Source organism: Uloborus diversus, chromosome 8 (genome assembly GCF_026930045.1).
Source record: "Uloborus diversus isolate 005 chromosome 8, Udiv.v.3.1, whole genome shotgun sequence".
Classification (NCBI taxonomy): Eukaryota; Metazoa; Arthropoda; class Arachnida; order Araneae; family Uloboridae; genus Uloborus; species Uloborus diversus.
In genome coordinates, this window is record NC_072738.1 from 149,569,689 (window position 1) to 149,591,695 (window position 22,007).

Below are 22,007 nucleotides of genomic sequence, written 5' to 3' on the forward strand. Positions count from 1 at the left end.
CACATTGGCGGCATGACGATTTTTCAGGTAAGGTTCGTGTCAGCCCGTAATTTTGACCGACTTTTGTTCTTCAAAAGTTTCCAAACGAATGTGTAACTTAAAATCCTAGCTCAAATCAGTCACCTAATCTAAGATCATTTAAAAAGATAAATCTTTCCAAAAAAACAAAAAAAAAAAACACAAAAAAAAAAAAAAAACAAATTACATGCTTAATTCATGTAAAATACTCTAGCCTTCTAAAAAAAAAAATAGCAGGATTAGTTGCTTCCATTTACCCCAGGTGCATAGGTGCAGCGTACGGGGTGAATGTGAATGGAAGTATTTTAGTTGCGAGCAGAAATCGCAAAATAAAGAACACATAAAACTCTCTCAGAATGTTCTCTCTATGTTGCTTAATCGTCAGTCGTCAGTCACCGATAGTTCAATTTTAAAACCCACTACAATTGTAGGTGTGCAATTTATTTCCATCTACCGAGTGGTGCAGTCAGGAGAGATTTTGGAGGGTCACCCCCCCCCCCCAGAATCCCTTGGTTTTTAGCACGTATTTCCAATCATAATACGATAGTTTACATACACATAAGGGCGGTTATGACCAAAAACCCCATCTACTCGTAGAATAAAATGCGATTTCTGCCTTCGCTACTGACCCTATTTCAACCTCTGATTTAAACTATGCTCAGCCTTTCCAAAAAGGCAGTTGGTTAAAATTCATTTCGCTCACTTATATTTTTAGGTGCTTTGGAGTTCGAAGATGAGGTAGAATGCATACAGAGAGAAGCTCGAAGGTTGGTCGAGGAAGAAGGCTTGAACAAGATCATTGCTGTGGGACATGCTGGATTTACCGTCGATCAGGACATCGCAAGAAGGGTTCCAGAAGTGGACATTGTTGTTGGTGGGCACACCAATACTTTCCTATACTCAGGTAAACTTCAAAAATGTATCAAACAAAATGTTTTTCCTTGCATGGAAATTAAACTGCCACGTTATTTTTTAAAAATAAAATCCTTTTTTGTTTTGAGCAATCCTATTCCTATTCCTATTCAGAGTCACTACTGACTACAACTGTATTTATGTCGAGGACTGCATACTAAGTGCCTTGCCTCCATTATTTTATATACCGATAGATGGCAGCACCATCACCGGATCGAACAGTTAATGAGAATTTAGAACAAGTCCAGGAGCTAATAGCTACCTAGTACTAGCACCCCCAGAGGTATCGTTTCACTTAGAGGACATTGAGACCACGAGCATATTTAACGTCGCCCAGTTTTGAGCAATCACGACTGCTAATTGTTTTCATTTGACCGTCCATGATGTCCGGTTCCTTTTTCAACCCCATCGTCCTCTGCAGGCGCGACTCCCCCCGGTAGCCGCTGCTCCTGGTTGGTGGCGTCCATGTCCTAACACACGCATGCTCATACACACACACACGCACACACGTGCCTTTACACACATGCACACACGCCAGCTTGCATACACACAATTCTACGCACACACACAACTATACACACGTAACCGTTTCTAGAAACTAGCGAATGGGGTAGTAACCAATGAGTAGGGTCCTGTCGCAACTCGTGATTGTGAAAAACATAATTTGAATTCAAAATTTCAAAATTCAAATTAATTTTGAAAATTCGAAAGTTTTTTTTTTTTCTTTAAAGTTTTACAACTTAGAAGAGCTCGCCTTTCGGCATCTACTCTTGCCAACAACAAAGAAGTGATGGTCATTTGTAAAGCGACGCCTAGTATTAGGCAACCATCATTACCACTAATCAGTGCTGCAGTCGGGGGAGGGGGGAGGGGAACGCCGTACCCGAAATATTTGGTTTTTACTGAAAAAATAATGCAAATGCAATGTAAATTGGTTTCAAACCAATTTTTTTTTTTTTTTTTTTTTTTTTTTTTTTTTTTTTTTTTTTGGGTAGTTCCTTAAACATTTTTCCAACTACAGCATTGCCCCTAATTAGGGCGATGAGACGCCATGTAAGCTTAATGGGAAACAAGGGTCCTAGCCCTTTGGAGGGCCCAGCTCAGAACCAGAGCAGTATAAATCTTATGAGTTTTATAGGGGGAGGGGGCTCGGTGACCAAACTGACAAGAGGCCCGCTCTGGTCTTGGCGGCCCTGCCCCTAATAAAGCCGGCTTAGTCATCGTGAGATGGATCCACCAGTTATTGCAATCTCCACATGAGACTGTAGGGGAGGTAAAATTTCCCCAGTATCTTGTACCCGTGATACCTGCTCAACGACAACAATCAGAATCACACAGGTCTTTCGAGCCTACAGGTTTATCAAACACGAACTCCGTATGTACTCGGATACTTACATTAAAAATAAAATGCAAGCATCAAAGTAAATGAAACTTAATAATGTACTTATACATTAAATTATCCTTCTACTTAGGGACAACAGCTTCAAAATATTTTCTAGTTTGAAATGTCAAAAAAAGTCGTAGATTTTAATCAAAGAGCTTAATGAAATGAATGAACCGCCTAAGCAACTTCTTAAAGAGGCGCAAATTTTTGCGTGGCTGACCATCTCACAATCTCCTTCAATAACACGAATGGGAAAAGACGAATACTTAAAATCAATAACATAAAAACATGAGCTAAAGTTCAGCATTAAGAAACATTATCGTTTCGACATTCGTCGCTCATATCGTAAACAATGATGGTGATTTGACGGTGACTTGCTTGGACGAGTCTAACCTGACAGCACTATAAAGGCTGCTCAGATCCTAATCGCAGCATGCGACGCTGCCAGGTTGCGTTTGCCCCTACTATAGATGTTTCTGCAGTAACAGAAACAGCGCGACGCTGCGATGCCCATCGCAGATTATTGAGGAGGTCTGCATACTACTTCTGAATTGAAAATCTTTTTTCCCACGCTTTCTGCACGAATTTCTCAACTTTAAAGCAGCAAAATACAGTTCAAAGATCAAAGTGAAATAGAAAAAAAAATTAATTTGAATTTTGACATCTTGAATTCAAATTATGTTTTTCGCAATCACGAGTGTGTGTGTGTGTATATGTAGGCGTGTGTGTTTGTGTGTGGGGGGGGGGGGGGTATGTGTGCTTGTGTGTAGGGTGTATGTGTATGTGTGTAGGCATGTGAGTTTGTGTCTGTGTGCAGGCATGAGTGTGTGGGTAGTTGTGTTTATGTGAGTGTGTAAGTGTGTGTGTGTGTTTGTGTGTGAATATGTGTTTGTGTATGTGTGTAGGTGTATGTATGTGTGTAGGTGTATGTATGTGTGTAGGTGTCTGTATGTGTGTAGGTGCATGTATGTGTGTGTAGGTGTATGTATGTGTGTGTAGGTGTATATATGTATACGTGTGTAGGTGCGTGTATGTATGCCTGTATGCGTGTAAGTGTAGGATATTGACGAAACCTGGAGACGGTTTTCGCTAGAGGTGCAGCATCGTGAGGAGCCAATCGACGGTGATGCTGCGGAGGGTGCTGGTGGGAAAATAAAATCATAGGAACGCCAAAAACAGTCAAGTGAGAACAATAAGCAATCGTGATTGCTCAAAAAAAAAAGTCGCCTAAAGCTATGCAAGAGTCTTCAATGGCTTAGAGGCCTTTCAAAGGCACTTGCTCCCACAAACCTGCGCCTCAGTTTTCTATTTTATTTTGAATCCTTTTAGCCTTCGTTTTGCTCGTAATTTTTTAATTTAGCATTTTATTTTCAAGTATTCCTTTTTTGTTGATTCATAGAAAGTGTTGCGACTTATCTATTGCTGATCTACAATATAGAATATTTTAATAAGTATATAGTTTTTTAATATCCGTCACAGATTGCTGAAAAATATTCTGCTATTTCGCTCATAAACAAGATCAGTAAAGTTGTTTGAAGGCATACACCCACCAATTCTTTTGATTTTGAAGCTAGAGTCATACAGCCTCGCTTCTATATGTTAGAATTGCCCATATGCGTGCCACTATAGGCGTAAAGTAAATGTGCAATAGGTTAAATTGATAAAATTGTAAAACTAAAATGAGATATCAAACATTCTGACTAGTAAATGGAAGGTCCTACACGACGAGTTCTAATGACTGGGGAGAAAAGAACTTAAGAGGAATTTTGATGATTGTGCAAAAATCCTCTTGGCTGTAAAAAAAAATTCAATGAGTGAGGGGAAATTCAAAAACTGATGGAGAAATTCCCATTGACTGATGAGAGAAACCTCATGATTGAAGCAAAAATCCTAAAAACTAAAGCTGAAATCCTATTGACAGGGAAAATTCCAGGAAGGAAGTAAAAATTCTAACACTTTTTTCAAGTTTTTCAATGTTTTAAGAGAACATTCAATAATGACTAAATAAACAAAACATCTCTAAACCAAAAGTATCTTGCTATAGGGAATGGTGGTTTTTCTCAGTTGTGTTGCATGAAAAGGTGGGTCTATTTCGCATGAACTCAATTTGAAACCTCATTAAGATCTTGAGTTCAAAGCATCTCAACTGAATTTTACGATTCTCAGTCAACTTCAAAGAACTGAACACATAAAGTTTAGAGACGTAACGAGTACTCGGTAACTACTCGGTACTCGGCCTACTCGGCCCATTTGCCGAGTACTCGGTACTCGGCCAAATTTTGATCCGATACTCGGCCAATACCGAGTAGTTGCAAAAAATTGAATATTGTCCAAGACAGATATTAAAATTTATAAAAAAGTGCAAGCATATATAATATTCTGCAATCATTTATAGAAGTCAAATTTAAATTTTGAGAATAATGAAGTTTGTAATGCTTATATGGAATAAATCTCTATTTTAATGTCCCCAAAGTAAATAAAACTTATTTATTAAAAATTATGCAAAAAAAGTAAGTATAGAAAATATGGAATTTTTATATTAAAAATGGATTTTTGCTACAAACAAAAATTAGTTATAAGAATTATAAAAATACCTTTGCTTAAAAAATAAAAGGAAATAAAACAACGTTAAAAGCACATTACAGACATGTGTTATAGCATTACAAGGAATTCCTTTTTCAATGCACAAAGTGTGAGTTCGTGGCTTTAAAGGCATCCGACAAAAGTCGGATTCTTTTGTCAAATGTCTTTACATTCTTTAGCTCACATTTTATGCACTGAAAAAGACGTTCCTTATATCGCAGAAACACGTGTCTGCAGTGTTCCTGCACATTTGTTTTATTTGCTTTTATAAATTATTTATGTTTGGCAGACTATAACTATAATTGGTATAATTTGTTTTAATTCCAACTTGATTCATACCTTTTATTTATGTATTTTTAATTTTAAATATAATTTTTTTGTAAAATTTTTGACGTAAACAAAATTTTTTAAATAATGCGTAATTAAATTTCAGCAGGAATTTAGTTTTAAAAACTATTATATATACAAGGAGGTCTATACAACCATTCCAATAAGTTCAAAATTCATCACGTGTGTCGGTGGTCCTTCTTAAAACGTAATTAGTACTTGGTAACTCAGCCGAGTAGTGAAAGGCCGAGTACTCGGTAACTCGGTACTCGGCCGAGTAATGAAAGGCCGAGTACTCGGTACTCGGCTACTCGGCCAAAGTGCTACTCGGTACGTCTCTAATAAAGTTCAATTCATATCAGTCTTTTTCAACATGACAACAGCTTAATTCATGCCATAATTGTCATACAAACTGAACTATGCGTCTCAAAATCTTTGGAATCACAAACGTTGCTAGATCCCCTACACATGGGGATTAATTTACTGTCATTCATGTTTTTCGAAAATACTAAAGCCCTGGATCGTAGCTTAAAAGCAGCGACACATCCGCCATCTTGGGGCGAAACACCACTCCCCTCCCCCCACCCCCCGCATGTCTGCTATAGTGAAGTAGCGCGTTTTGCTTCTTGATTGTAACTTTTTATTAACTCCATGTCAATCTACAATCAAGAAACACCAAAATCAAGAAACAAAACACGCTACTTCATCATAGCAGGAATAGGAAGAAAATGGCATTTAGCCCCAAGATCAAGGGCGCCCATATAGGGGGCAGGGGGGGGGGGCTCGAGCCCCCTCTTAGAAATTAGAACTCCCTTGCTTTAGTACTTTTTCTTTGCAAAAATGTAAAAACATTTCTTCTCCAGCCATTAAATGAATAAGTTATTAAAAATGTCAAATTTTAATGGGACTAATCTGTTCTGAAATCTGCTTCCATGGAGGAAATATCCTGCTAAACCATGATTAAAATATCTGAGCCCCCCCCCCTTACAATTTTGCATATGGGCACACATGCCCAAGATGGCTGACGAGTCGATGCTTGAGCTACTGTTTGACCACGGATTGTATGGAAAGATAAACATCCGTTTTACAGCCGGAAATGGACAAATCTATTACTTTTTACCGATGTCAGCTTTTGCAGAAGCAGAGTCTCATTCAAATGAGCGGAATATGCGCATCAAATTTTTATTTTTCCCCCTTATTCACATAGATTCGTCTTATCTGGACGTTTGAAAACTCCATGCAATCTGTGGTTGGACAGTACCATCTAGGGCTTTAGAAAATACAACTCATTTTTCCTTATTTTTAACAGGGGAGCCTCCATCCAATGAAGAAACTCAAGGGCCTTATCCTTTGGTCGTAGAAAGAGAAAATGGATCAGTCGCTCTAGTCGTGCAAGATTTTGCGTTCGGAAAATTTCTTGGTCATTTGCAAGTACAGTTTGATGACGAAGGTAGAATTGTTCGCTGGGGTGGAAATCCAATACTGATGGATTCTTCAGTACCTGAAGGTAAGATTTAGGGGAAAATTTCCTTTCATTCAACACCTCATTACAGAAGAAAACGAGCTGATGTGTACATCACATGATTTCCTTTAACACCAATTTAAAGTTATTTCCCCATTATTGGCAATTTTAATGTGCTTCAATAGTTAACTCTCTAAATATTATCAACAATGGCCAAATTGAAACCAGATTTTTTTTAAAAAAATCGCCAAATTTGTCACCAAGTTGGCGACAAAACTTGGCGTCCAAAAGCTTGGCGATATATTGCAAAGTGTTTGCATAAATTATAACACCACTGGAATTTGCATTGAAATTAAAACATTGATTTCCCCCCAAAAAGGTGTAAAAGACCCCCTTTGGAACATCCGAATGCAACCAAAAGGGGAGATGCACAACTAGACCCCACTAGGAGCCTACATACCAAATTTCAACTTTCTAGGACATACCGTTCTTGAGTTATGCGACATACATACATACAGACGTCACGAGAAAACTCGTAATTAACTCGGGGACTGTCAAAATGGATATTTCGTGTGTCTATACGTTCTTAGGCACTTATCCGCGTGTGATCGGGTTGAAAAAAAAAAAAATCAACATTAATTCGGGAGTGAGTAAAATGGAAATTTAGGCCGAATTTAGAGTGAAAATTTTTTCGCGAATACAATACTTCCTTTTTTGTAAAAGGAAGTAAAAAGTAAGAGGAAAGGTCGATGTCTGTGCAACAGGCGTCTGGCCTTCCAATGCCTCTAAACTGCCGAGACACCACACAGAGCCAGAGCCGAGCACTTCTTAAGGTGGTGTCTGTCCACTATCTCGGTTTTTTTTTTTTTTTTTTTTTTTGCTGTTGCCGAAAGTGGTAAATTAATTTGCCGTCTAAAAACGTTCCCAGGACACCATTACAAGGAGGTTGATCTACCGCCGTACACTTTGAGGTTATAAGTGGTCACGCATAAAATCATTTAAAGGTGTGTTTTGTTTTTTTTTTAAAATCATAAAAACAATTCTTAGTTCTAAAAATTTTTAACACATATTACAACAGTTTGGTCAATCTATACTAATATTATGAAGAGAGAGGGCGGATTTTTGTGTGTTTATATGTTCGATGTAATCTCCGGAACCACTGCACCTATTTGAAAAATTCCTTCACAATATGAAAGGTGCTTGCTTACTAAGTGACATAGGCTATAATGCGATAAAATCCGATAAATAGTTCTTTTTTTATTCCAATTTCGGCAAAATTTCACATAAATTCCCGAATATGGGAGTGAAAAATTACTTGCACACATTAATATTATGTCAACAAGATATAAAAATCTTTTGTGCGGACGGTTGTCACCATAAGGCTTTTAAACGGCTGGACCGATTTTGATCAAATTTTTTGCGTGTAATTAAGTTGTGGCAAGCATGGTTTCGAAGTGCGATGGATCGAATCGGAAACGTTTTTGCTATTTAATTAATTAATTTAAACCTTGGATGGTTATATCTCCCACATGATTAATATTTATTTTAACCTATTGTTGAGCGAGAATTGAAATAAATATTTAACCCGTTGCCAAAGGACAATAAGAAAGCCAGCTCTGCTTTTTGTAATGAAATTTAGATGCTTGGTCTCAGAATGCGTATATTTATTACAACTTGATTTATCTAATGGCCACTGAGCAGTTGTTTTATTAACTACTTTTTCTCCCGTACTTGATGGTTTGCTCCTTCAGCCATATTCAAAGGATAAAAAGTGTCCTCAGATGTTAAGTGTAAAAATCTAACTACCCATCTATAAAAAACGGGAAATCCCGCTGCAACATCACCCATATGAAAAAGAAGGAAACACAATCGAAAGGATATCGTTTAGAAAAATGATAAAGGTAAAAACAGTTCTCTGAATAATCACTCATCCCTCCCCTCCCCCCCTCCCGCTGTAAAATAAACACATTTTTCAACTAAAATGACTAAAAACTCTTTAAAAACGAAAAACAATTATTTGAAATTCAAAATATTTCGCCAAATAGACAAAAAATACAATAAATTACATTAACAGTAGCTTTAAAATGTAAACTCTATTGTTTATAGCCAAAGTCGCCAAGTGACCACGTTACTGTAATCCAGCCGATCAGTGAGCGAAGCCATTTCCGACCGATTAGCAGTCCGATATTTTGGACAAAAACTTTTTAAACTTCATTTTTTGCCTAACTTGTTCTTTCCACTAAAGATAAAGATCTTCCACTGCACTGATCTTTTGTATACAGAATTACCCTCTTGTAATATATCTGGACGAAAATAAAATTTGTTTCGTCTTAAAATTCCATCATCTTTTCCTTTAATAAAGTACTGATTAGTTAGATAATCCTTAAAGTATTCTCGACATTGGTGCCCAAACTCATATGGATTGCATCAGAGAAAAAAATGTTGCTATAGGTACGGTACTTTCTGATCATTTGGTTAGGAAAACCTAAAGCACCGATCCTGTCACATGGCTCAACTACGACAACAGAACACACGTTTTGCGTGAACCTGCCAGTACTGTCTGACCACGGATTGTATGGAAAGACAAACATCTGTTTTACAGCCGGAAATGGACAAATCTATTATTTTTAGCGATGTCAGCTTTTGCAGAAGCAGAGTCTCATTCAAATAAGCGGAATACGCGTATCAAATTTTTACTTTTCCCCCTCATTCAGATAGATTCGTCTCATCTGGACGTTTGAAAATTCCATACAATCCGTGGTTGGACAGTACTTTACTTTAAAATATATCACGGGACTTAAAATCGTTGCCTTTCAAGAAATGAAGGCTTCACTCACTCCCTCTGCGTTTTATCTGTTCTCAATTGACATATCACAGAGGAAATTTCATTACAGAAAGCAGAGCTGGTTTTCTTATTGTCCTTTGGCAACGGGTTAAATATTTATTTCAGTTCTCGCTCAACAATAGGTTAAAATAAATATTAATCATTTGGGAGATATAACCATCCAATGTTTTAATTAATTAATTAATGAACAAAAACGTTTCCGATTCGGTCCAACGCGCTTCGAAATCATGCTTGCCACAACTTGATTACACACAAAGAGTTTGATCAAAATCGGTCCAGCCGTTTAAAAGCCTTATGGTGACAAACGTCCGCACAGAAGATTTTTATATATTAAGATAACGCAGAAATTAACAGAAAATATACTTGGAAAAAATAAACATACGCACATGTGGCGGATGGCTTTCCGTTTCCCAGACTTTTTTTGGGGGGGAGGGGGCAGGTCGGTCATTTAAGGCGGTCGGAGACAGGGCCTGATTACTGAATAGGCCAGCAACGTCATGGCAGAGGGCCCCCGATATTTAGGGGCCTCCAAATGTACTAAAGAAGACTAAATTACTTTAGTTTATGGCTAAAAGTGATTCAGCCAATGTCTAAAGTTGTAAAATTTGAACACAAGGGGCCCCAAAAAAGTATTTGATCTAGGGCCCCTTGATATCTTAATCGAGCCCTGGTCAGAGAGGATCAATTCCCGCCCCCTTCCCCGGCTTTGAAAAATAAAAGGTTTTACATAGTACAAGTGGGCGTGGTTTTTGCTGTTTTCTGGTAAAATTTAAAATGAATGTACATCCTTTTCCACCCCCTGGAAAAATTCCTAAATGTCGAGCCTGCTTGAGACCTTGGGGGACGAGGAAGAGCATCCTTATTGCTCAAAAAGTTCAAAATTAATTTTAGAATGATCTTCCTAACCATCTCTGAAATGTCGAAATAATATTTTCTTAGATGCAGAGACCTTGGAAATTCTTCGTCCTTACGGGCAGGAGGTCCAGCGGCGCGTTTTGCAGACGGTCGGTCGCACGCACGTCTTGCTGCTGGGAGACCGCCGCATCTGCCGGATGCGGGAATGCAACCTGGGAAACGTGATGGCCGACGCGGCGCTGGACCACTTCATCCAGCAGCCTTCGCAGGAAGGATGGAACTTCGTGGCGATAGCGCTCTGGAACTCCGGGAGCATCCGGGGATCCATTGACGAAAGAATCAACCAAGGTGAGCACTTTCCCGCCAGAAGACATTCGATTTCGATTCCGAGTCACAACTGACTATACAACTGTATTTATGTCGAGGGGGCCGTGGTAGCCTGATCGGTAGGGCATTGGACTCGGGGCCGGAGGGGCTTGGGTTCGATCCCCGCTGGTCGAAGACCCACCGTCGTCATTAAAGGGGACTGGGCGACGTTAAATATGCTCGTGGTCTCCATGTCCTCCAAGTGAAACGATACCTCTGGGGGTGCTGGCACCAGGTAGCTATTAGCTCCTGGTCTAGTTCTAAATTCTCATTAACTGTTCGATCCGGTGATGGTGCTGCCATCTATCGGTATATAAAATAATGGAGGCAAGGCACTTTGTATGCAGTCCTCGACATAAATACAGTTGTAGTCAGTTATGACTCTTGAATAGAATAGAATAGAATTTATGTCGAGGACTGCATACTAAGTGCCTTGCCTCCATTATTTTTTATACCGATAGATGGCAGCACCATCACCGGATCGAACAGTTAATGAGAATTTAGAACTAGACCAGGAGCTAATAGCTACCTGGTGCCAGCACCCCCAGAGGTATCGTTTCACTTGGAGGACATGGAGACCACGAGCATATTTAACGTCGCCCAGTCCCCTTTAATGACGACGGTGGGTCTTCGACCATCGAGGTTCGAACCCGGGACCCTCCGGCCCCGAATCCGACACTCTACCGATCGGGCTACCACGGCCCTGGAAGACATTAAAGTGTTAAGTAATTGGAGTGTAAAGTAAGCTTGAAGGTAGGAGAAAAATATGGAAAACGAGCTGATGAGAGCCTCACATGACTTCCTTTTACTCCAATTTAATGACATTTTCTCATTACTGGTGATTTTAATTTGATTCAATAGTTTACTCTCTAAATATCACCAACAGTGGCCGAATTAAAATCAGATTTTAAAAAGAAAAAGAATCGCCGACGTTGTCGCCAAGTTGGCGACAAAACTTGGCGACCAAAAGAATGACGATATATCGCCAAGTGTCCACCAAATTGTAACACCACTTGAGTTTACATCGAAATTAACAATGATTTCCACCCAAAAAGGGGGGAAGACCCCCTTAAAAACACCCGAATGCAACCAAAAGGGGAGGTGCACAACTAGACCCCACTAGGAGTCTACGTAGCAAATTTCAACTTTCTAGGACCGTTCTTGAGTTATGCGACATACATACGCACATCAGCACATACGCATATACATACATACAGACGTCACGAGAAAACTTGTTTTAACTAACTCGGGAATCGTCAAAATGGATATTTCGTGTGTGTCTACGTTCTTAGGCACTTATCCATGTGTGGTTGAGTCGAAAAAAAAACTCAACATTTATTCGGGGGTGAGCAAAACGGAAATTAAGGTCGATTTTTGAGTGAAAATTTTTTCGCGAATACAATACTTCCTTTTTTGTAAAAGGAAGTAAAAAAGAAATGTGTTCATTGAGAAGAGATAAAATGAGGGAGTGAAGACCTTCATTCATGTAACCAAGACCACAAGTCACGAGATAGATTTTAAAGCAAAGCATTGGAAGAAATCAGGTTTCCTTCGCTCACTTCATGCAAAGCGTGCCAACCATTCGTCGATGTTGAGTCACGTGCTTTGGGGTCTTTGGATCAGCTTTCGATAAGCCAATGATTGGACTTGCTCCCTCCATTTTAATTCCTGCTCGAAGGTTAGGTCCATTTTTCCATAGAGTAAGAGTAAAACTAAAGCCAGCGTTGTTTTCTTTGTCTCCCTATACCCAAGGAAGTAAATTTGACCAGTGGAATGATCTCACTTTCAGTCAAGTGCGCAAACAATTTAAACACGTAATAATGTTCAATGCTCATTACTTCTTTAGAACTTAATAATATTATACTCTAAAATTTCAGCTTATATGTCCTGTGTTTTTTTGAGCCGGGTTATTGTACCAGAGTATAATGATATTCAACATTAGTTGTAATATGCTTTTTGCTCTTTTTCACTTGCAAAAAAAATCACTTGTACTTTTCGAATTCATTTTTTCACTCCATCCTAAAAAGAAGGTGGCTCTGTTTCTCAAGCTGAGTCGAATTAATTCGGACTCGCTTAGTGGAAAATTCGGTAACAAAAAGGCTTTTATAATCAAAAAACTTCAACTGGTAAGCAAAATTATTCGTTCTTGTTGATACAGAAATGATGTATAGCAAAAGCTCTTAAATGTAATGTAATAAATTATCTGAATAAGAAATTAAAATATTTAAGTGATAAATAAGTTTAGATTCTGTTGTTAAAAATATTTATATTATGTGCACTTGATTTATTTTTGTTCTCCAAGATGGTGTGAAAATGGAAGAAAAAATACGATTTTGGTTTATTTTGTGGCTTTTAGAATATTTGAAGAAATTACTCTACCGACTTAATAAAATTTACACCTTTAAGCATTTTCGAAATTATATGTTTTAACTTTTGTAAAAAAAGTTAAAAAAAGATCGATTTTTTGCAATTTTGGACTTTTTTGGGGAGATTTTGGAACCTAAAGAAATTATCCTACGAGGCTAATATTTTAAAGGTACCCTATTGATGCTAAAAGCCAATTTTTGAGACCCCAGGCGTTTCAAAATTCGAAAATTTAATTTTTTTTCACTCCACCCTTCTATATAACTTAACACAAATAAGTGCTTGCATTGACCAAAAGTAGGGTCATACGTACTCCTAATGAGCGAATGAGCCCGCTTTTTCCGTGGGTAGGGGAGAGTGGATTGTAGTGGAGACTGATTCCATAGGCACCAAACCAGTGGCGTAGCCATGGGGGGGGATAGGGGGGTTAGAACCCCCCCATGAGCCCCAAAAAATTATATGTACATATATATATGTATATATATATATATGTGTAAACTCGAGGGCATAGCTTTACTTTTAAACTTCAGAAAAAATTACCCCCCCCCCTAAGGATTTTTTCTCGCTACGCCACTGCACCAAACTACTCACTTTTAGCAGGTTTTTCCATTGCCTTTGTAAACACACCCTGTGATGTGGCAGAAAAGACGACAACGACAAATATAGTCGACCTCTGGTCATTTACCAATACTTTTGACTCATGTTGACCGCCAGGTTCTGCCTTGCGGGTAAAGGAGCTCGCGTTCTAGTGTTTATATTAACTCTATGGTTTGGATTTCCCACCTTGTGAGTGGCTTTGTAGAATATCCCAGAATAAGTAAGTCATATAATTCGGAACGAGTTAACTCGTATTTTGCTCTTCTAGCCATTTCAAAGTTGGGGCTCGTTCATCAAATTAAAATTTAAAAAAAAAGAAAAAAGAACCTTTTTATTGACCATGGGATGTCGTCCGATAGATAAAGCACAGAAAGTGCGAACAGAATTACTGAAGACTTACAGGAGGAAGCTTGGAATAGAATAGAATTTAGATTGTTACAGTCAAAATTGCATTCTCCAAAACTGAGGCCACGGAAGATTGATTTATGCGTAGAAGTGACACAATAATGACAGAAAATTGGAATGGTTTATGAACATTTTAAAGAATGATTGCTATTTAAAGTGTTCAACTATTGCAAATACACTACATCATCAAAAGTAGAGGGACATTTTTAAAAATTCAGTTTTACCGATTAACGAAAAAATATAATTCCTTCCTTCGAACCAGTCATGTAGGGGGGGGCTGCCCCCCCTTTATCCTGTATTTTAAATGCTTATCGCCCTCTTGGAGTATCAAATCTCCCCTTTGGGGGCTATCACCCCCAGGGTTGGAAACCACTGTTCTAAGTCATAGCAAAATTATTAAAGTCCAAAAAAGGGTAGAGGGGCGAGCTTAGGTTCAAATGAAAAAGTGGGTAACGCTGTTCATCCTACTAACTGTCTAAACTTAATTTAAAGCAAATTTGTGGAATGTACTTGATTGAAATTAGTAGCGATAGCTAGTAATTCCTTCAATTCTATATTATTGGTTTTAGAAAATGACGGTCATGGAGGCCACCGCCCCCCTAGTAAATCCGCGACTGGGGGGAGGGGGGATAGAAGCTCTTGATTTTTAATGTTTTCCATTTATTTGAATAGGCAACATCACTATTGAAGATATTTTAACGGCTGCGCCCTTTGGTAACACGATGTGCGTCGTGGGACTAAAAGGGAAGCATTTGAGACAAGTTCTTGAGCATTCTGTCAAGGACTACGACCTGGGAGCAGTAGATCCACCTGGAAGTTTTCTACAAGTTTCAGGTACGTTTAAAACAATTTTATTGAAAGATCATCTGATATGATCTCTGATGGGAAGCATAGGCGGCGATTGGGACTGAAAAGGGAGGGGGAGAGACAAAAAAAAACGATAACTAAAAGACTAAAAGCTATAGGACTTTTAGCGGGGCAAGGGGGGGGGGGGGAACGGGAGAAAAAAAGAGAGAGAGAAACAAGTACACAATTTTTCTAGGGCTGGTTTTGGGAGCAGATGAGTGGTAATTGATTTAAATCTAGCAAACGTAACTCACATATTTCTTAAGATATTGATGAATTCTGTACACAAAAACTTTTCCAAATAAACACTTGGACATGAATTAGACTTACATTACTTACCGCAAAGTATTTTGAGATGTCACAAATACTTGGTAATCATTTCATTGAACAAGTATGGCTTGTTTTTAAGTAAAACAATTGATTTACTAATATCTAAACAGTGAATACATTAACTAACTAGTATGTTGTGGCCATCACGAAACTTTCTTCTATATTTTTCCTTTTTCTGATCCCTCCCCATGCTTGACGAGGAAGCAATATTCCTACCAAAAACAAAATTACACATGCAAAAACTTGACGACCATCCCAATGTCTGAATTATTGTAAAATCAAAGCAAAGAGCGAAAATTGAAAGTTACTTTAAAAGCCTTACTTGAATTAATTACAAATATTTTATTTATTAACAAACATAAGATGGCAACAGTTAAAATTTTAAATCATTGAGATAATATTTCCGATCATTTCCATACAATTAAAATCACGAGAAATACGCAGACGACAATCTATTACGATTTATCTTTCTTATTGTTGCATTAATAAAACTATTTTTATTCGCAAAAAAAAAAAAAAAAAAAAAAAATCAACACCTCTTGGAGCGATTGGAGTCAAAATTGAACCAAAGCTTGTTTACGTATGGATTCACATATATTCCAAATTTCCACCAGAACGTAGCATTACTTCTTGAGATAGGGCACTCACAATAGAAAAAAAGAACGGGTGATTGCGCTACCCCCTTTTTAGCTGTTGACACCAAAATAAAATCAGCTCTTATACCCACTAAGGGCTACTTGTCAAAAAAATTTTGTTTGATTCCGTTCGTTATTTCTTGAGATACAGCAGTCACAATCGACGACAAAAAACGTTCTATAACTCAACCCCCGTTTGAGCTATTGACACCAAAATTGAATCAGCACCTGCTCCTGTTAAGAGCAACATATGGACCAAATTTTGTTTGATTCCGCCAGTTACTTCCTGAGGAATAGCAAGCACGCGTAACTCAAAAAACGTCCCATTGCTCCATCCCCCTTGGAGGAATTCGCGCCAAAAACCAATGGGCACAAGTTCACATAGGGGCACATATGTGTACCAAATTTCGTTCAATTTCATTCGGTAGTTTTTGCTGTAGAGCGGCCACAAAAAACTGGTCACACACATACATACACACACACAGACAGACAGAAATTTTCCAAAAATAGTCGAAATGGACTCAGCACACCTCAAAACGTTCGAATCCGTCAAATTTCGAAATTCGAAAATTTGCACGAATCCAATACTTTCTTCTATGTATTAGATATAGAAGAAAGTAAAAATTACTGCTTGTGCCAAATATTGTTTAGTTAACAGATATAAAAAGTAAAATAAATAATTATGTTCTGAAAATGTTGACATTCCTACTTTCTTTTATAATTTCTAGCTTTGATTCCTAAATTGAAAAATAAATAAACAATGAAAAGTGCGAGGGAGCGGTTGCCTCCCCCTACCGAATCGCCGCCACTGATGAGACAGGGTGGAGACAGGAACTGTGAAAAAAAGTTCCCTGACTTTTCCCTGATTTACGTTACCAATGATAATGGTTTTCTTTCTTTGCTTTACTTGAAATCCATTGTATGTTTGTATAAAGTACAGTATTTTAAACGTTTTAAGTTGTGTAAAGTTGTTGAACTAAAGATATATTTTAAAAAGATGCTACCTTTTTAATAAAATGGTTAAAAAAACATATCAAGTCAATTTTTTTGAGAAAAAAAAACAAAACAGTATATTAAATTTTTCTACATGGAAAGATTAGAGAAAATTAAAAAAAAAAAAAAAAATCACTTTGCTTCCAGAAACCACTTAGCATAAGAATTTTAAGAAACTATTAAAATTACTCTTAAAAACATATGTGTATTTATGATAGAACTAAAAAGTAATTGAAATTATTTTGAACTAAATTTTCAAACAGTATAATAATTGTTGCAAGAATAACAAGTAATAGTGAAAGAATAGAAGTAATGTAGTTATTTCTTATATAACTAATTGACATATTTATGCAAAACAGTTGATGCCATATAGATGAAACCATTTGACATCCATTCATAGGGAGCTTTTCTCTAATCAAGAACATAGGTTTTAATGAATGAATACAGCATTTTAACAATAAAGATATTTACTTAAGTACACAAGTTAACTCTATTTTAAATGATTTCAATATGTAACGAAAATAAAATCTTAGATTGCTTTTGTAACAAACAACTCTTCTTTGAAATGCAAGAAGAAAAAAAAAGGAAAAAAAAGCAATTAGTTAATTTCAAAATATATAAAAGAAGAATACAACTTGGTTATAAAATTAAAGAATCACTTAAGTCTGAAGAAAAGAAAATCTTTATAATCTGCGGTGACAACAAATAGTATAACGGCAAAAAACAAAGTTTTTTTTTTTATTGAAAGTTCAATTTTAGCAATTAAATTAAAAACGCCAAGAAGTAATAACTTTTGAGCTTTTATAGTATTAATTCAAAAATTAAAGATTTCTTCTTGAAATCATGATTACAGTACGCTAATTACTTCGAGACAATGGAATAAAGGCAAAGGAGCTAAGGTATTAAGGAAGGCTTCATCTTTGCTTGTATGGTTGTTTATTTTATGTGGCATTGAAAACGTAAAAGGAAATTTCAAGCTAGGTAAAATAAACAACCTAACAGGCACAGAAGCAGTCTTAGGAAGTTCATCCTGTGGTTAATAAATAAGATTCAATACTTAGACCTTGAAAAAAAAAGATGCACAAATATGCGGCAGTGTATAATCGCAGCTCATTAATTTTACTTTTTTTTGAACAGATAATTGGAGGAAAATGCGTAGGGAATTAGAGTACTTAATTTTGTAAAGCAAACCAATTTTTTTTTTCATCATAAAGTCAATTTTCCCTGATTTTTTGTTATTTTTTCAAAATTCCCTGATTAATAAAGTTCCCTGACTTTTCCCTGATCTGTCGCCACCCTGGAAGAGTTGGTTTTATTACATACTAACCGCCTTCGGCGACCAGCTGGTCCGCCTTTTTACGCCAGGGTTGCCGCCTTCGGCGGCTGCATAGACAATTTAGGACGGTATTAATCAATGTTTTTCTCTATATATCAATATTATCATCTGCCTTTTTACGCCAATGTTGCAGCCTTCGGCGGCTGCTTAAATAAGCATCTTATTTTATTATATGTATAGATTAAGCATGATATGAATATAGGTACAATTTTTAAGGCTAGAAAATGCTCCTTGGCATTTTTTAAAGGAGTGAAATTTCTTTTGGAGGAGTGTAATGTGTAAAAACAGTTAAAGACCATAAATACTCATCAATTCCACAATAAACTAACTTTCATAGGAGATGAAAAGGAAGATGAATAGGAAAGAGGAGATGTGTACGATTTTGATTTTCAACATTAGAATATTAACATTTTGTTTACAGAACATTCAACTGCAAAATTTTTAAAGTTTCAATAATCACATGAAAATACTATTCTTAAGCTGCATTGTTCAACATTAGTTAGAAAAGTCCTGACCTTAAGAGAGTTCGTTTTCTCTTGAAGAAGTCAATGAAGGAGAATTTGTTATTAGTGAGGAGCTGAGTTATAGGTTGCCGATGTTGTATTACTTCCCCACTCACTAAGAGAAGATAAACTCTCTTAAGGTCAGGGCTTTTCTTACACAGACTGCTAATGTCTTAACGGATAGCTGAACAACATATTTGTCTCAATTCATTTGGCAGTTTATGTATTTGAGCATTTACAACTGTTTGTTTTGAAAATATGCTTTTAGGTTTACATTAAGTTATTTTTATATACTTTTAAAAGTTTCTTACAAATGAATCGATTTTTTTTAAGGCAGATTCATGTTAGCTTATTTGTTATTTCCAGGGCTTCGTCTGAAATACAACATGTCTCAACCTGTCGGCTCTAGGCTCATAGAAGCTCTGGCTCGATGTGCGGACTGCAGAATTCCGAAGTACTTACCACTTGAAGACGAAACAGTTTACGAAATGGTTGTTAACACGTATCTTGCCAAAGGAGGAGATGGATTCGATATGGTGCAAGAAAATGCAGTCACTTATCGTAACGTCGGTGAGTCTCTAAATTCACAAACTAAAATACAGGTATTGTCTGTTTTCCTTAGCCGAGACTTAGCGCCAATTTGCGCATGCGTCAAGTCTGCTCTTATTTTATCAAAACATGGAGGGAAACCTGGAAGTAAAAGGTTCAAAATAATGTGTTCTGCGAAAGTAGCGTCAAAAAAGGCAGAGAAAGAAAGTGTGAGCGGAAAGTACCCATCCTCAACCTATCGCCCCTTTTTAAAATGGAATCAATCCTGAGTGGTAGTCTTTGCTTTCAAGAATGGGCCGTAGCCTAAATATATATATATATATATATATATAATTCTTAGAACTTAAAATAAAATATTCTACATTTAGACATTTGCAAATGCAGCTAAAGTGTTAAATGTATATTACATATATCTCATTTAAAGTCTCACTCGTAAGTGGCACACTAGCAAGTGTATGAAACAAAAACAACCAGAAACATATAAGAATAATAACAGTATAAATTGAAAAACTATGCGAAGTTGAACAATATGAACTTTAGAATTTTAGAATGGGCAGTAACTGCTACGTTATCAAAGAGCTGGAGCAGTTGGCATAATATATTAATTTGCAGGTTTCTATAGAGGTCGGTAACGTACATGTCATAGTGCATTTGCATTCTTATCATATTAAGTATTAAGAGCTGGGGGGGGGGGGGGGGTTGGACTTGCACATGTCAGCATTTAAAAAAACTCGTCAAATTTTTATAAAAAGTTAATACTTAATAAATTTATCACGCTCAATCTGGCAAGTTAATACTTAATAATATGATAAGAATGCGAATGCACTATGACATGTACGTTACCGACCTCTATAGAAACCTGCAAATTAATATATTATGCCAACTGCTCCAGCTCTTTGATAATGTAGCAGTTACTGCCCATTCTAAAAATTCATATTGTTCAACTTCACATAGTTTTTCAATTTATACTGTTATTATTCTTATATGTTTCTTGTTGTTTTTGTTTCATACACTTGCTAGTGTGCCACTTACGAGTGAGACTTTAAATGAGATATATATAATATACATTTAACACTTTAGCTGCATTTGCAAATGTCTAAATGTAGAATATTTTATTTTAAGTTCTAAGAATTATATATATATATATATATATACTATATATTATATATATATATATATATATAATATATATATATATATATATATATATATATATATATATATATATTAAATTAAGCAAACAGAATTACAAATATTAAACAAATTATAAATAACAAAAGATGATAAAAAGGAAAAATGCAAACAGCTATTAAGTAGGAATAGAAAAAGAGTGAATCCAGAGCTCATCAGCCGTGGAGGATTCATTAATAATGGTCAAAAGACCAAAATTTTTTTTTAACTATAAACTAGAAGAAAATGTTTAAGCTCCAGTACATGTAATATAGAGTAACAATGGGCAAACGCATCACTTGCTAAGCTAAAAACAATAAACTAGAGCTCTTTAGCTTAGCAAAGTGGTGCGTTTGCCCATTGTTACTCTATATTACATGTACTTGGAGCTTAAACATTTTCTTCTAGTTTATAGTTAAAAAAAATTTTGGTCTTTTGACCATTATTAATGAATCCTCCACGGCTGATGAGCTCTGGATTCACTCTTTTTCTATTCCTACTTAATAGCTGTTTGCATTTTTCCTTTTTATCATCTTTTGTTATTTATAATTTGTAATTCTGTTTGCTTAATTTCATATTTACTTGGCTTTTTAGTTTTGCTGCATTGCGCATCTATGGGCTCTTGGTGTGGTCTTTTCAATATTTTTCACTTTTATTATTATTATTATTATTATTATTATTATTATTATTATTATATATATATATATGTGTGTGGCTAACAGTTTGCTTACATTTATATTATTGAAAACTTTAGCATAGGTTTACTTGCCACACACATTGTTTACTTTAGCCCATCATAGCAAACTTAGCAGTGGTGCACCGATAGATGCCGGTCACCTCCCTGTCTGTTCCGCTCTATCACAGACCTGTATTTTCTCCCGTTACTGGGAGGCCAAGGACTTGTTGAACAATTTGAACACTTGATTTTTATTTTGTTCTTGAGTATGAACTGTTTTGTTTTGTGTTCATTGTTTTTTTTTTTCTTTCATTGTTTGCTTGAATTTTTTTTCCTCTTGTTTTTGTCTCTGTATGGCGTAAAGATAATGTTTGTACCGCCTGCTGCATTGGAAATGAAAAAAAAAAAAAAAAACTTAGATAAGTAACTATCTACAACTGTAAGAACAGAAACAGAAGTTGAAGAAATAAGGAAGACAAAACCCAGTAGAAAAATCCTACAAAATCAAATTATGTGCCTGAATATCAAAAAAAAAAAAAACGCGTTCAACAATCAGTTCACTAACCACAACAGCGTAGCCTACCACGCATCTGAGCCGCGCGGCATGGTTCCTTGCAGCTAACGACACTGTCGGCCAGCGCCCCTCCCGATGAGTTAACTTGCCCCACCATCTATTAGGAATTCTTAGAACAAAACAATTAATTGAACATCTAGTTTGCAATTACAATATTTTGCTCAATCTGATTTTTTAAAAAATAGCCTATAGCCTTTTGCAATAAATGGACTATTCAACACAAAAATAATTTTTCAATTTGAACCAGTAGTTCCTGAGATTAGTGCGCTCAAATAAA

At 36.5% G+C, this 22,007-nt stretch overlaps 1 protein-coding gene across 1 annotated transcript in view; it reads left to right on the forward strand.

The window, feature by feature from the left end:
- The window catches only part of LOC129228682 (snake venom 5'-nucleotidase-like), a 48,946-nt gene that overhangs the window by 26,121 nt on the left and 818 nt on the right, over nt 1–22,007 (forward strand). Inside the window, 5 exon segments of the mRNA XM_054863366.1 lie at nt 734–922; nt 6,534–6,731; nt 10,471–10,734; nt 14,791–14,952; nt 19,128–19,331. Of these exon segments, the coding sequence (XP_054719341.1) occupies nt 734–922; nt 6,534–6,731; nt 10,471–10,734; nt 14,791–14,952; nt 19,128–19,331 (1,017 nt within the window).